At 41.5% G+C, this 15765-nt stretch overlaps 1 protein-coding gene across 2 annotated transcripts in view; it reads left to right on the plus strand.

Annotated features, from left to right (window-relative positions):
* The first annotated feature begins 14916 nt into the window (after positions 1-14916).
* The window catches only part of CFAP46 (cilia and flagella associated protein 46), a 175088-nt gene continuing 174239 nt past the window's right edge, over positions 14917-15765 (plus strand). For both annotated transcript variants that reach the window (XM_054035846.1, XM_054035847.1), the window contains exons 1-2: positions 14917-14960; positions 15592-15676. In XM_054035846.1, coding sequence (XP_053891821.1) covers positions 15628-15676 — 49 coding nt within the window. In that variant the 5' untranslated portion in view covers positions 14917-14960; positions 15592-15627. The remainder of the gene's footprint in view (positions 14961-15591; positions 15677-15765) is intronic.

Genomic DNA, 15765 nt, shown 5'->3' on the forward strand with positions numbered 1-15765 from the left:
AGCCTAATTCTAGGATTCAGCTTGGTCTTCTGAATCCTTTCACACACACCTCCCCCTCAAGGGGACAAAAGGCTACTAAAAAGGAGCCCTTTGTCCCTGAAGGCCACAAGGTTTCACCCTATCCCATAGGCACAAGGTCCATCAGCAAAATCCCAACTCTTTTACTTCTGAGATCTGGCCTTTTTAACCATGCTGCAACCTGGCCACTGGAGGCCATTGTTTCTCCTAACTGTCCTTTTTTCCTTTCTTCCATCCTTTCTCTCCCCCCACCCCACCCTGCCCACCTCTCTTTTTTTCCTGTCCTCAGCATTATTCTTTTTCTCTCTATTTTTTTTGTTTGTTTTCTAATTGTTATTCTTTTTCTCTTTTTTACACCATCCTCCTTTCTCTCTCAAAACTCTTTGCTTCTGGTGACTCCTTAGAGATCTCAGAGAAGAGAAGCTTGAGCTGGAAGGTTGCAGCTTGAGCTGCAGCCCTGTATCTACGAGCTGTTCCCAAGGCTAATTTCATTAGGAGGCTAGGAGCTGCTTCAGGAGCAGGGAGGGAAGGTTGGTGGCTTTCAAGGAAGTCCCCGTGTGAAGTCCATGCATTTGGAAATGTCAGCCCCATTCCACCCCAAGGGTTTCAGAATCATGCCTCTGAACCCCAGAGATGTCCCAGAATTTTTGCAGCCTCAGTACTTTTGGAGCTTTGCCACCAACTATCATCCTCCCACTAGGTTTTCCAGAGCAGGGTATGATCTGAGTCTTGAACCCATTGAAGTCACTGGCAAAACTGCCATGGACTTCAGTCTAAACAGGGTAAAGCCCAGATGTAGAAAAATCCTATTTAGGGTTTTCTGAATATTCTGAAGCAGGAATATATGTATCTTTGATTTATTGCCAGAGGAAAAAATAAATCTGTTGGCTTTGTATTCGTAACTCAGATTTATTGAAAGATTTGTTGCAACAGGGGAAAAAAAGATTTCAAAAATTAACTTTCTACAATAGATGTGAATTTTCACTCAATAACAGAAATGCAGGAGTATAACTTTAACATTCACCAGCCCACAAAAATGTTAAAATCTATTAGCCTAGTTTGTGTGCTAACTAATATTTGTTTCAGAATAAATAAGATACATTAGAGCTTTTCATTTTTAATAAAGGTGTTATGGCTACCAGGTTGTTAGCACTGCAATTTACAACAAACTGTGTGCCATGAAACTACTATTATTTGTTCCGGTGCCACTTGCCTTATATAACTTTTAAATTTCCAGTTCAGTGTGCTGTTCTTTCCTGCATGAATTTCTACTTTTCCTTATCTGCAGATATTTATGCTTAATAAATCTGACAGTACAGTATTTGTAAGAACTACTTGTTATACCTGACCTTCTCTCTGTATGTTTATGTTTAACCCTCAAAAGCTCACTTTATTTCCATCCATGGTAGAATTACACTAATGTGAAAGGTCAACCAAACAGTGACTAACCCATTTGGTTCCTTGAGTGGTTTTGACTAGCTGTACTGTCCTTTAGAGGCATAGATGGTTTTAATAGAATATCGTAGCCAAAAAATGTGGAACATTAGCTTTTATTTCTCTTTTCTGAAATACACTAGTTATCAGCAAAGTCTATCCTAGTAATGCCAGAATCCAATTATTTTTCTCAGGTTGCCTAGATGGAAAAAAAAGAGGAAATTGTTATATGCATATTAAAGGTACTGGTAAAGATCTACATCTCAAGATCATTTATATTTGAAAGTGCATAATTTTTCTTACTCTTTGGTAATGGACAAATTTCCTAGTTCATGCAAACTCACATCAGGTTTTGCAAATCAAAAGCAAAAAACTGAGGTAGGAATCCATAAGGAGGCATAGGCAAATTCTATACATCTTTAGGTACAACAGCCATACGCACAGATATTTTTGAAAGTTACATTGTTTTGCCCCCTCTAATGTGGAGTATATTCTGCCCTTGTACTTATCAACTAGCAACAAAGTGATTTGTGTCTGGACATTTAAGAAACAATATACAGATAAAAGTCAACATATATTTCAGTGTAGGGTGAGCAAAATTTTCTCCACTGGTATGAGGAGAGGAATTGCTCTTTTGTTGCTTCATCTAATGTGAACTAGAAACGTCCCTGGAGAAATGGGAAAATCTGGTCAATTATGTCCCTTTAGCATCTGACTGTGCTTGAAACAGAAAGGATCAGAAAAGGAGAGGATCAACATGTATAATATTTTATAACAAAATGCAAACGTAGAAAAGATTATCACTGATCAAAGCTTCAGCTACAGCACTGATACTTTTATGAGGTCTGCAAAGCAGCTTTTCATGTCTTAGCGTAAGCTGCTGTTAATAATGCTTTCTGCTTTAATATCACCTCCCATTGGAAGATCTCAAAGTATTTTATACATTTTAATGAGTTAAGCCTCACAACACTCCTTTGTGGCAGGTATTTATTTATTATTCCTATCTTATGGATGGGGAAACTGACAGGCTGAGAAAATACAAGACTTGCTCAGGGTTACACAGCAGGTGAATAGCAGAGGTAGAAATAGAACTTAGGTCTCCTGGCTTCCTGTCATGTGCTTTAGGACCTGGTCCATCCTGGGTCTCCCTACCCTATGATCCCATGGTCTCCTATAAAGGGGAGTGGTAGGGAGAGACAAACTAAGGCCGTGATCCTTTAAAATGCTACCTGCTTTGGCCCTGATCAAATACATGCTTAACTTTATGTGTATATGTAATCCCCTTGATGTATATGGGGTTGCTTGCAAGCTTAAAGTTAGGCATATTCTTAAGTGCTGTGCTGGATCTGGGCTAAAGTGCTAAGCTTTAAGAGAAATACCCTATAGCAAACAACACATCTTTATAAACTTTAAATGGTTTCTTCATTCTGTACTTCGGAATACATTGCTCACTATCTATTCAGTATCTATTTTTCATGCTGGTTTCAAGATCAGTTGGTCATTGTCTGATTCTATTGGTATACAGCTTTAAAGAAAGCCTGTGAGTGGAATCCACAATCCCTTATGCATGACTGTCTGTCACTGCTATTTTACTAGTAAATATCTTCATTAAGTATTCTATCTCTTTTGGTACTTCTCCTGTGACTCTTAAGACATGCCTTTAAACACTTTCAGCAAATGGTTTTAATTCCCTACATGATCTGTTATTTTGGGTCAATCACTGCAAGAGGGGTTTCATACTTGTTATTTTATATTGACCTAGATAGTTCTTTTTACTCCAGGGGTGGGGAAGAGTCAGGACTGGAATGGGGTAGCTTGGAGAGGATAGGACAGAAGAAGTCAAGCCTGGGGTGATGGACAGAAGAGTCTGTGCCCACTAGAGTATATGCCCCTCCAGAGCCTGGAATGGAGCTGAAGCTTCCTGAGTCTCACAGTTCCTCTGCTGTCAGCAAATATCTTTGAAACCCACTGGTAAAATGTTCCATCCCAGTCTAGTGCTGGTCTATGTAGAGGATGATAACCTACTATTGCTATCAGTTACTCCATTAGCTCAAGTGGCAGAGGCTTGTTCTGACCCTGCTGATGACCCAGGTGGACATCAGTATGATGCCGTATGATGAAATTTCTGTTTTGCAGTTAGACTTTTTAAAAACCTAGGAAATGACACACAAAGAACTATGTTAAAATAACATTATGAAAGTTGAAAATCAAGGACTCAAAAGCTAAAATTAAGGTTGCCTTTGCACTTTAATTTGCCCCCCCCCCTTGTGCATATACATTATGATAGAGTTGTTAATTACATGATCACATACTATTTTTTCCACAGGATCCCTGCCTCACTCAGTGCACAGCACAAAAGGTGCTGACTTAATGAGGAGTTATTCAATTTTTGTTTTATCGCAATTACTCAGTGTGTGGTCTCATACCTTATTTATTGCATATTATTCAAACTTTCCTCTAACGACAGAATTATTAATTTCCTCTGGGTTTTTCTGTGGCACTCATTACTATTGTATCTGAGTGCTTCACAAATATTAATCTATTTTCACAACTCCTCTATGAGGTCAGGGGTGAGATGTTATTCCCATTTTATAGAAGGAAAACTGAAGCATAGAGAAAATAAGGTTAAAAGTATTCACTAATTTTGGGTGATTTATTTCAAAAGCATATTTTTACCAGTTGCTACAAAATCCCTCCCTCCATATATATTACTGAACTAGTAGGGTATATGTACATTTAGAAACAAAATAAGATTACTTGCAAATAACAGAGCATGCAAACAGAATGTAACCATAGGTTTCAGAGTAGCAGCCGTGTTAGTCTGTATCCGCAAAAAGAACAGGAGTACTTGTGGCACCTTAGAGACTAACACATTTATTAGAGCATAAGCTTTCGTGGGCTACTGCCCACTTCTTCGGATGCATATAGAGTGGAACATATATTGAGGAGATATATATACCTGTTCATGCTCTCTGTATGTGTGTATATATATCTCCTCAATATATGTTCCACTCTATATGCATCCGAAGAAGTGAGCAGTAGCCCACAAAAGCTTATGCGCTAATAAATTTGTTAGTCTCTAAGGTGCCACAAGTACTCCTGTTCTTAATGTAACCATAGAAACACAAATAGGATAATACATACTTAAGACGCAAAGAACCTCCCCTATTTATGTTTTTTAATGAATTACATCAACAATAAATGAGGAACCAGTCGACTCCAGGCTGGCAATACAAGTGGCTTTGACAGCAAACTCTAAAAAGACTTTAAAGTACAATGGGTATTTTCTGTATGCAGTTATGAATAGTAATCAGTAGGTTTTCACCACTGAGAAATCTCAAGCCTGACACAATGTAGGTTTATCAAGACAAGGTGAGTGAGGTAATCTCTTTTATTGGACCAACTTGTGTTGGTGAGAGAGACAATCTTCCAAGACATGCAGAGCTCTTCTTCAGGTCTGGGCTCTGTGTGGCTCAAAGAGCTTGGTATGGCTCGAAAACTTGTCTCTTTCACCAACCAGAAGGCTTACCTCACCGACCTTGTCTCTCTACTATCCTGGGACTGACATGGCTACAACTACACTGCATACAGCAGTGTCAGTTCCTTATTTGAAACACGTATCAAAATGGCTTTGTGGAATTTGGCCTTTTGCAGAGATTAGGCTTTTAGAAAGTTTCTGGAGGAAATTCGAAGTGATATTTATTTTGTTACCCTATTGGTTTATCTCTATATTGAGCTCCAAGCGCCGTGTCTCTAGTCAAAGTGCACTCATATTTATTCCTATTTCTTCATACAGTAGCAGTTCTTGTTTGCAGTGTTGTAGCCATGCTGGTCACAGGATGTGAGAGAGACAAGGTAGGTGAGGTAATATCTTGTATTAGATCTACTTCTGTTGGTGGAAGTGACAAGCTTCACAGACCTGAAGAAGAGTTCTGTGAAGCTCAAAATCTTCTCCCTTTTACCAACAGAAGTTGGTCCTGTAGCAGATATTATGTACCTTGTCTCATTGATTTCAGTGGAAGTTAGGAGCCTAAACACTTTTGAGGATCTGGGTCTAAACAACTATGAATGCATCACAAAGGCTTCCCATGTATTGTACTTTTCTCATAAATAAGGATAGAATGGATCAAAAGAGACAAGCCCTTGGTTTTGCATTTTATTAAAATCTTTGTTTCCTTTCACCAATGAACATCCATAATAGTTCCTCACTACATTTTTGAGGAAGAGTCACAGACAAAACTGAGTTGCCTTGAATTTACCTGTATGAATAAAAGAGAATATCATAAAGGTAATTTTCTTTTCCATATTTAAAGCTACTCTAGGTATATGCAGTAGCCAAAACAACATGTTTATTTTATATGTAATGGCTTAGAGCAGTTATTTTGTAGGAAGATTTGTTATTATGTAACAATTAAAAGGCTCTTCTTGGCAGAAGCAAATATTTCACAATATCTCTGTGATGCTTTCTTTTTTAAAGATCTTAGTAAAATATAATGTTTAAAAACCTCCTAGAATGAATATTTTAAGTTATGTTTTATAGCATTTTATCCTCATGGATAGGTATTTTAAAAAGCAAATAACTGATGACTTTATACCTCTTTGAAGTCTGAGAAAAAATATTTAACATATGTGGGTTTAAAGTTATTTTATAGTAGGCAAATTTTTTATAATCTTTAACCTTTCATATAACTCCTCCAAGCAGAAGGAAATGTGCATGTTTTAAAATTGTTCCAAGTCTACTGGAAAGAATATTAGATAAAGTACTTAAAGTTTAGCTCTTCTGGGTGGATAAGGCACTCTTCAATATGTAATACTTTTTTGAAAGCTGCACATAGAAAATTTAACACTACGGCCCAGAGCCTCATCTCATGTAAACTGGTGTAGCTGCATTGAGTTCAATGGAGCTACACTGATTTGAGGATCTGGCCCTATGAGCCTAATCCTTCCATAATTACAATGCAGTGCTATTGAAATCATGCAGGTGACCTCATTGGGTGCGTATACACTAGGAAAATCATCAACCTAGCTGGGGCATTGCTGCAAAATGCTTGCACATTTCTGTAGTGTAGACAATACCCCTCATGTTGTACAGGCTATAGAAAGGGGCAGAATTTGGCCCTGCTAGTTTAGCTAACAGAAGTATTCTTGCCAGTTGGGTTTACAAATTTGCAATAGGCCTGAAAAACAAATTATCAAATATTAACCACTGGAGATGCATACATTTTCACTTCTCAAATACATGGAAACTGATAGTTTGTAGTTATTTCTTTTAGAAAGAGAAGGTATAAAGCTGAAAAATTGATAATTAGTGTCAAACAAGAACATACTGCTCTCAGGAGGGCAAGCTTCTTTTTTAAAATGTTTTTTATATAGAATTTCATATGTACAAGTAAGGAATAGCACCTAATACAGTGTGTGGTTGTAGCAAAATATTTGCAAGAAATGTCTTGTGTGAATAGCCTCTTGCCTGGAGTATTTGAATAGTGTACCTATTTCACTGTAAAAATAAATTATGTTGGTCAACTTTTTCATAAGATTATTGCCAATAAAACATGGAAGTTATGTGGAAATACTAGTAAACTGTATCTCTTATTAAGTTCAATATGTTTTTGTGAGCATTTGTATTGTTTAAATGTGAGTTCATTCTAGCTAAATTTAGGTACCGTACACTATAGAATACTAAAAAATACCAGATTCTAATGTCTGAGTTGCTTTGGACATCATGACAGTCTTAGCTATAACAGTTATGTTTGACAATGTTTGAAAATGGTGGATCAGATTCTGCTCTCATTTTCACTACCAGACATTGAGTATGTCACCTGAATTGTGCCTAATTTACAAGGTGTAAATGAGAGCAGAGTCTGACCTGCATAGATGCCTGGAGGGAAATGAAATATTTCACATCTGTTGGACTTACTATAATAAAAATCTCACATGGTGGCTCAGACGGAAAGAAATAATTTATTATTTGAACATTATGAAAACACCCTGGATGCACAGTAATAGCCAGTGCTTTACAATAGTTACACCCGGGCTGAAGTCAGTCAGAATTTTGCTTGTAAAGTCAGATTGTTCTAATTGGTGGCATGGAAGCACATCTGCAAATTGAAGATTTAAGCAGAGCTTTATAGACATTAGAGATGACTGGCTGATCTACAATAATAGATCAGCTAGCTAGTCCATTCTGTTGCAGGCAAGCAGAACCAGGGAGAAAGGGGGTGCCATAGCATGGGTATTGGCAGCAATGTGTTGTCCTAACATTTCCTATGGCTGCTTATCTCCTGCTATATTCTTTGACAGGGCTACTGACCTAGTGGATAGGAGGGAAGCAGTAGACATAATATAACTTGATTTTAGTAAAGCTTTTGACAGTCACACATGACATTCTCAAACTAGGGAAATGGTCTAGATGAAGTTACTATATGCCTGTGCACAACTGGTTGAGAAACGATACTCGAGTAGTTATCAATGATTTGCTGTCAGACTGGGAGAATGTATCTAGAGGGGTCCTGAAGAGGTCTGTCCTGAGTGCAGTACTATTCAATATTTTCATTAGTGACTTGGAGAACATGTTTATAAAATTTGTGGAAGACACCACTGTGGGAGGGATTGCAAGGACTTTGGAGAACAGGACTAGGATTTAAAATGACCTTGACAAATTGGAAAATTGGTTTGAAATCAACAAAATTCAGTAACAACAGTTCAAAGTACCACACTTAGGAAGCAAATATCAAAATCACAAATACAAAATGGGGAATAACTTGCTAGGTGGTAGTACTGCTGAAAATAATCTTGGGATTACAGTGGATCACAAATTGAATATAATCCAATGATGTGATGCAGCTGCAAAAAAGGCTAATGACATTCTAGGGTGTAGAACAGGAGTGTCATATTTAAAATATGGCAGATAACGGTCTCACTCTATTCAACACTGGTGAGGCATCAGCTGGAATGCTGTGTCCAATTCTGGGTAGCACACTTTAGGAAAGATGGAGCGAAACTGGAGAGAATCCACAGCAAGTAAAAAAAAAAAAAATGATAAAAGGTTTAGAAAACATGACCTATGAGGAAAGGTTAAAAAGGATAGGCATGTTTAGTCTTGAAAAAAGAAGACAGCGAGGTGATCTGATAACCGTTTTCAAATATGCTAAGGGCTGTTATAAAGAGGATAGTGATCAATTGTTCTTCATGTCCATTGAAGCTAAGACAAGAAGTAATGGGCTTATTCTGCTGCAAGGGAGATTTAGGTTAGATATTAGAAATGTTTTCAACTGTAAGGATAGTTAAGTACTGGAATAGGTTATGAAGGGAGGTTGTAGAATCCTTATCATTGGAGGTTTCAAAGAACAGATTAGAAAATCACCTGTCAAGGATGGTTAGTTATAGGCAAGCTAAGGGAGCTGGACTAGATGATCTTTTGAGGTCCCTTCCAGTCCTTCATTTCTATGATTCTATAGCTCTCTTTCCTTAAAGGGTTCCCTTACTTTCTGTGAGAGATTCAGTAGCCCAGTTGTTTCTCCTGTTTATAAAGTTAGGTCATCCAATCAGGGCCGGCTCCAGCATTTCTGCCACCCCAAGCAAAAAAAAAAAAGCCCCGATCGCGATCAGCGGCAGCAATTGGGAAGAAAAAAAAGCCGCAATTGGCGGCGGCAGTCCAGCGGCAGGTCCCTCGCTCCTAGAGGGAGCGAGGGACCTCCCGCCCCCGAATTGCCGCAGGTGCGCCCCTCTCCCTTGGCCGCCCCAAGCACCTGCTTGTTAAGCTGGTGACTGGAGCCGGCCCTGCATCCAATCAAGGAAACAGAAAACATAGCATGTGACAAAATGACCAAGCCCACAAACCAAATTCCAAGTATGGAATGCTCACAGAACTACTCTCTATGAAAATTTTGTGAAAATTCATAGGCCCAAATAAGTTCATAAAAACAGTTATGAATTATGTTGAAATTAATAAGAATTGTTGTCTATTCATGGTCAGTTTGTGAATAGTATAAAGGGTCAGATCCATACATTATAGTATCCACAACAGATACTTTCAATTTCTGTAAGTTGATTTGTCCAACATCTTAATCATTTTGTTGCTCTTCTTTGCATTCCCTTCAGTAAATCAATATCTTTCTGTTACTGTGGAGACCAGAAATAAACACAGTATGTTAGGTATTATCTCATCAGTATTGTACATGAATTGCATGGTTCATGGTATAATGCATCTGCATATGCAGCCCAACAGTCACAGTGGGCCGTATGCTCCCCTGAGATGCCTGACTCAGAGGAGAAAGGAAAGAAGCACCATATGGGAAATATGTCACAGAAGCCTCCTTGCTAAATGAGCAAATCTAAGTGGTATGCTGCCATCTCATATCTGATTAAAAAAATAAGCTCTCACAGAAAAAGTCATTAGAGAATCATTAATTTGCCATGCATGAGGACAACTGTTTGCATTTGCAAATTGGAGCATTATTGAGCCAGGAAATACTTATAATTAGAAATCATTGCCTTATGGATCAAGCCAGTGATTCATAAGGAGTTTGATCCATCCTCTACTGAAATCAATGGAAAGGTTCCCATTGTCTTCAATGGCTATTGGATCAGTTTACTCCCTTGTCTCCTTATATGGAAGGTGAAAGGATCCCCATAATGAACAATTGGAATATGGAATAACCTGCCCTTTATTCCCTAACCCTGTTAATAAGTGGTTGGTTTATGCCATGGAGTATAAGAGTTTCTATCTGTTATATTTTTAATCTTATTGATGCGATATAAATCTATGTGTCCTCATCATCCATATAAACGGAGGTTACTATAGCAACAACCAGGGCCACATCAAATGATGCATGGCACTAGTATGGCAGTAGTTATTAGTCAGATAGCTGAAGTATCAAGGAGTATTTTTTTCCATCTGTGATTGACCAAGAGGTTGTGACTATTTCTCTTAGGTGTATATCTCAGCACAGTTATTCATTTCATCTTCATTTCCATTTTGGATTACCACAATTACTCTACACTGGGTTACACTTAAAGACAATTCGAAAACTTTAGGTAGTGCAAAACTTGGCTGAACTACACAACTGGGTGCTTTTTGCACAAAATGAATTCCCTTTCAGCCCATTTCTGAGTGAATACAAGTTGTTGATTTTAACTTATAATGACTGTCTCTCTCTTTGTATTACCAGTGGCAAAGATCAACTGAATTGCTTGAACTGACCATCCTCAGATTTGTAAATTGGGGAATGGAGGCAGAGTGTTCTCAGTGATAGGCTCTCACCTTACCCTATGATCTGACAGAGCCAGAATTTGTTGACTTTCAGGACATATTGTAAAGTCTGCCTACTAACCCAGGTTTTTAAGAAGAGTGGAAGGTTCTGAGTGTGGCTCTGAGCCTTATCTTTTATAAGATTACATCATTTGCTTACCTTGAAATGTGTTTTAATTTTTATTGTATATAGGCCTAGAGCTTTTGATAGATGTATTATGTCAGTTGAAATATAAATCAACATATATGTGCATTACACAACTTGGAACTATTCTGTTCTTCAGGCCAATACCTAGTTCAGGAGCAAGTTCAAGATACTCTAAATAGAGATATGCTTGAGTTGGGAAATGCTGGTGCTAAAATTGGATCTGAGCTCTACTCACCGATGTTCAAGTGGATTATGCAGTGTTCTTGTTTAGCCATTAGACAGATAATAAAAAATATAAACACACTGTGCACTAGAAATGGTCAGCTTCTGATCTGAACTTCTCCATAGCTCATGAAGGAGGAGGGTTTATACCTGCTGTTCCACTCTAGGTTCATCTCTAATTGTAATGTTCAAGTACTGTGCTAACTGGGCATACAGTTGTGGAAGACTGTTTAAAAGAGTTACATTTTTTCTTATTGTATGACTCAAGACTCAGATATTTGCCAATTATGTTGACACCTGTCATATTTTCAGAGATGTTTGAAATGCAGTTACCAAACCATGCGAAATCACATCAATACCATGCCATTTTCTCTATAAGTTTAAGTAGTGTGTGCAATTTTGGACATCTGTATTCCTTGATTGGAATTCTGGGAACCTAAGAGAGTTGGTAACTCTTTTGTACTTTCATGGACTCCACATAATAGATTAACTTTGGTCTTTTGCATTCACTGTTCATATACACAGGGCTGGTGCAAGGATGTTTTGCGCCCTCGGCAAAACTTCCACCTTGCGCCCTTCCCCCCCCTCCCCAAGCCCTGCGGCAGCTCCCCCCATTCCGCCCTGAGGCGCTCCCCTCGCGGCAGCTCCCCACCCACCCCGGCCCAGGGAACCGTGCGGCAGCTCCCCACCCTAGCTCACCTCTGCTCCGTCCCCTCCCCGAGCCCTACGGCAGTTCCCTCCCCCCCACCGCCCTGAGGCACCTTCCCCGCGGCAGCTCCCCCACCCGCCCGGGGAAGCCGTGCAGCAGCTCCTCACCCCAGCTCACCTCTGCTCTGCCTCCTCCATGAGCACGCCGTTGCTGTTCCACTTCTCCTGCCTCCCAGGCTTGCGGCGCCAATCAGCTGTTTGGCGCCGCAAGTCTGGGAGGGAGAGAAGCAGAGTGGGGCGGCGTGCTCAGGGGAGGAGGCGGAGCAGAGGTGAGCTGGGGCGGGGAGTGCCCCTGCATGCCGCCCCCCCCTTACTTGCTGCAGGCGGCCCTCCCTGTGCCCCCCTGCCCCAGCTCCCTCTGCCTAAATGCCGATGATGACCGGGGCGGCCGAAGATCCAGCCTCTGCGGTCGCCACCGAAGAAAATGCCGCCCCCCCAAATGCTAGCGCCCTAGGCAACCGCCTAGGTCGCCTAATAGGTTGCACTGGCCCTGCATATACAGCCCACGAGGAGGTGTGGTATTGGTTCAGTTATGTGGAAAGCCAGCGTCATGCTGACTACAATCCTCTGAAGGGAATGTACAAACCTGCATTTTCACTACATGCAAGATTTCCTCCAATTTTGGATAAATGTAATAAGTCTAATTTATTGCTCTGTTTTAGCATTTTCTAAAGCTCAGCTATAGAGTTTTCTTTCATCACTGTATTATCTTATCTCAGGCTGTCAGTTGAGTTGCAATCCCATTTTTTGGCACATTTATATATACAATAAACACATTTACACTTTTGGTGGGAAAGGACAGATAGGAGAATTTCTCAGCTATCCTGTTGAATTTTTGAGGTTGTCCTGCCAGGGCCGGCTCTGGCTTTTTTGCCGCCCTAGGCAAAAAAGCCACCCGCCACCCCCCTCCCTCAGCGCGGCAGGGGAGGGTGCCGAGCCCGGCCGTGGGCCCGCAATCTCCGACCGGCTGGAGCGCCGGGGGGAGGGCGGCGAGCCCGGCCAGGGCTCTCCGCTCTCCCCGGCGGCCAGAGCGCCGGGAGCAGGGTGGAGAGCCCAGTCGGGGCTCTCCGCTCTTCCCGGTGGCCAGAGCACCGGGGGGAGGGCGGCGAGCCCGGCCGGGGCCCCGCCACGCCGCCCCCCTCCAGGCACCGCCCCAAGCACATGCTTGGTGGGCTGGTGCCTGGAGCCGGTCCTGTGTCCTGCGATGCACTATGTATGTGCATGCAGTTTTGCCTTTTTGGTGAACACAAAGGATGAGGGTATATTTCTAGTACTTGTTTAGGATTTTTTTTAAGCATAAGTGGTAGAGGCCCATGCTTTTTGAGCTGAAAGACAAGCGTCCTAGTCTTCACTTCCCACATAATGTAATGTATTTAGTAACTGGTTCTGGATCTGTTGCCTGCCACATAATTTGTTATGCTGCCTATTTTTATCACTTTCCACCTGCATAGCCTCTCATACTGACCATTATTCTATCACAGTGGGGCTGAGAAGGACTGAATACAACTCCTTTGGTAGCTTGTCAGTGCTATTGCACTTCTGAATGATATTAAGTGCTCTTCTTACTATCCCATGGGTTGGAACATGCTGCCTTTACAGAATTCCGATCTAGCCTGAAATGTGAGACTTAGGGTAGAAAATGAATCTATCTATCTAGGCATGTATATTGTTTTTATCACTGTGGCTTCTGAGCACTGTGGATCCTAGCATGGCTGAATCGGAGTTCGGAAATAGGGATAGCCCAAACATTTCATTTTGAAATTTTTTGAATTGAAGTAAGCAGGGTCATTGAAGGTCCACTCCAACCAATTCATTTCTGACTGAATCTTTTTTCTGTACTGCTGTTCTCTGAAGAATGGAAATGCACTTGACTGATATACTGTGAAAGGAGTCTAGATAAAATAAAACCTTAGATTTCAAAAGACATTTATTCATACCCAATGGCTGTTGTCTACATTGGTAGATATGATTTAATGTCTTTTGCCATTACATGTGATTTCAGCCTAAAGCTGTGGACACTGGTGGCACACCTTTTTATTTCAAAAGATTCCATGGTAAAAGTCTTTGTTAATTAATTCCTGTTCAAAAGTGAATCTATTTACAGTATGTTTCTTAATGAAAGCGTGCTTTACAGATGCATTTATTTAAGGAGGATTTCTTTGCTATGACATTAGCAGAGTCCCCCACTTGCAATTTTTGGAATACTGCTAAAAAACAAGAACAGGATTGTTCTTGAAGGACACAGAGAGAGAATGTTTCTTTTATCATTTCTTAACTAGATTGACAGTGTGGATAGGCTCTGCTCCTATTGTGCTTTTATAACCCCCTGATCCCACCTACTGCTATAACTGTTTTCTATAATAAAAATATCAGTTACTGTGATGTTTTGTAGCGCATCCTTTTGTGGCAGCCCCTGTTACTAAATTGTTTGCTTTCCCTGCAATGTCTTCTGTGACTTTAAAGCAATATATTCTGTCAGTTTATTTCTACATCCTCAACAGTTAATACTTTTCTTCTTGTCCCCTTTTGTCTGTCTTGGTTCTGTAAGTGGGGATGCGGATAGGATGACCAGCTGGGAGGGACAGTCCCGATTTTTGTGTCTTTTTCTTATGTAGGCTCCTATTACCCACCCCACCCCCCCGTCCCGATTTTTCACATTTGCTGTCTGGTCACCCTAGATGCAGAGATGGGCTGGGGTGGACCTATGAATGTATTTTCTTCTGTCTGACCAAACACATACATCAGAATTGTCTGAGTGTCCAGGCCCTCACAAGCACTCCCCTGAGAGGCAGAGCAGGAAGCAGAGTGTTTGGGGCAGACGATGCTCTGAATCTGGGTCCCTCCTGTGTGGATTCAGCCCCACACTATTGGCAGTGGCTGCCTTGGGAGTCGGGTGGCTGACTCCACCACATCCCTATTGCTGGTGCCAGCTTCAGGGCAACTCCATTCCCAGTGACTGGCCAGTCCCCGCTCACCCAGAACGCGGGAGGCAGGTATTAGAACCCCTCCTCCCCCCCCCCCCCCCCCCGCGGCCGGGAAAGCTCCGGGCTGGGAAGGGAAGTGTGTCCCGGGCAGGAGCCCGTAGGGGGAAGCGAGGTATGTTGGTGCGTTGCTAGGAGCCGCTGGGCAGGGAGTGCTGCCGAGCAGGGGATGGAGGGCGCCGCTTGCCGATAGCGTCTGGTGCGGGCAGGTGTTAGTGGGGCAGAGAGGGGGGCAGGGAGAGCGGGCGGAGCGGGGGTGTCGGGCCTGGGGGGGCTGTTAGGAGATGAGGCGCGGGGCAGCGGGAGCGAGGCGAGTCGGGGTCCAGGCAGGGGCGGTGTTGGGGGACGGCGGCGTGGACGCTTTGGCAGGACAAATTTCCTTGTGTTCCGGCCTTTACTCTAAAAGCCGTGCCCGGACTGCCCAGTGGCCCCCGCGCCCCGGCACTATAGCCTCCAACCAACCCCCCCGTGCGTGTACCACCGCCGCGCAACAGTGCAGAGCTTTTTAAAGATCAGGAACTAGACTATTTGTAAATGTGTCGTTTGTTCGTTTTGCTGGTCTCCTAGAGTCTCTGGGAAGTGTGGTCAGCCAAGAGAGGCCAGGGCCATCTACAGAAAGAATTAAAATACACCCCTTTCTGTCTGGCAGCTTTAGCTCTATTTGTGATCTAAATAGACCCTGCGGTGTGCAGCATGGAGATTTAATAGCACAGTAATCATTATAGATCAAAAATAAATTTAGTGGGTTTTTTTTAAATCTGATTTAATTAATTCAAGCGTCTATGTAAATAGTGTTTATTTGAAACAATTGTGTTTATTTGTATTCATAGCAGACTTGTTCAATCGGAGGCTTTGCGACTAAGAACATGGATTTGGTGATCAGGCAGCAGTTATCTGCAGCACAGAACCACCAAGGTAAATGCTTGAATAATGTATAGAAATGTTACTTGGCATCTATTTTAAATAAATGAGGACTATAAAAGTTCTTGCACCACATGGACTTT

Source organism: Malaclemys terrapin, chromosome 7, assembly GCF_027887155.1.
Source record: "Malaclemys terrapin pileata isolate rMalTer1 chromosome 7, rMalTer1.hap1, whole genome shotgun sequence".
Lineage (NCBI taxonomy): Eukaryota > Metazoa > Chordata > Testudines > Emydidae > Malaclemys > Malaclemys terrapin.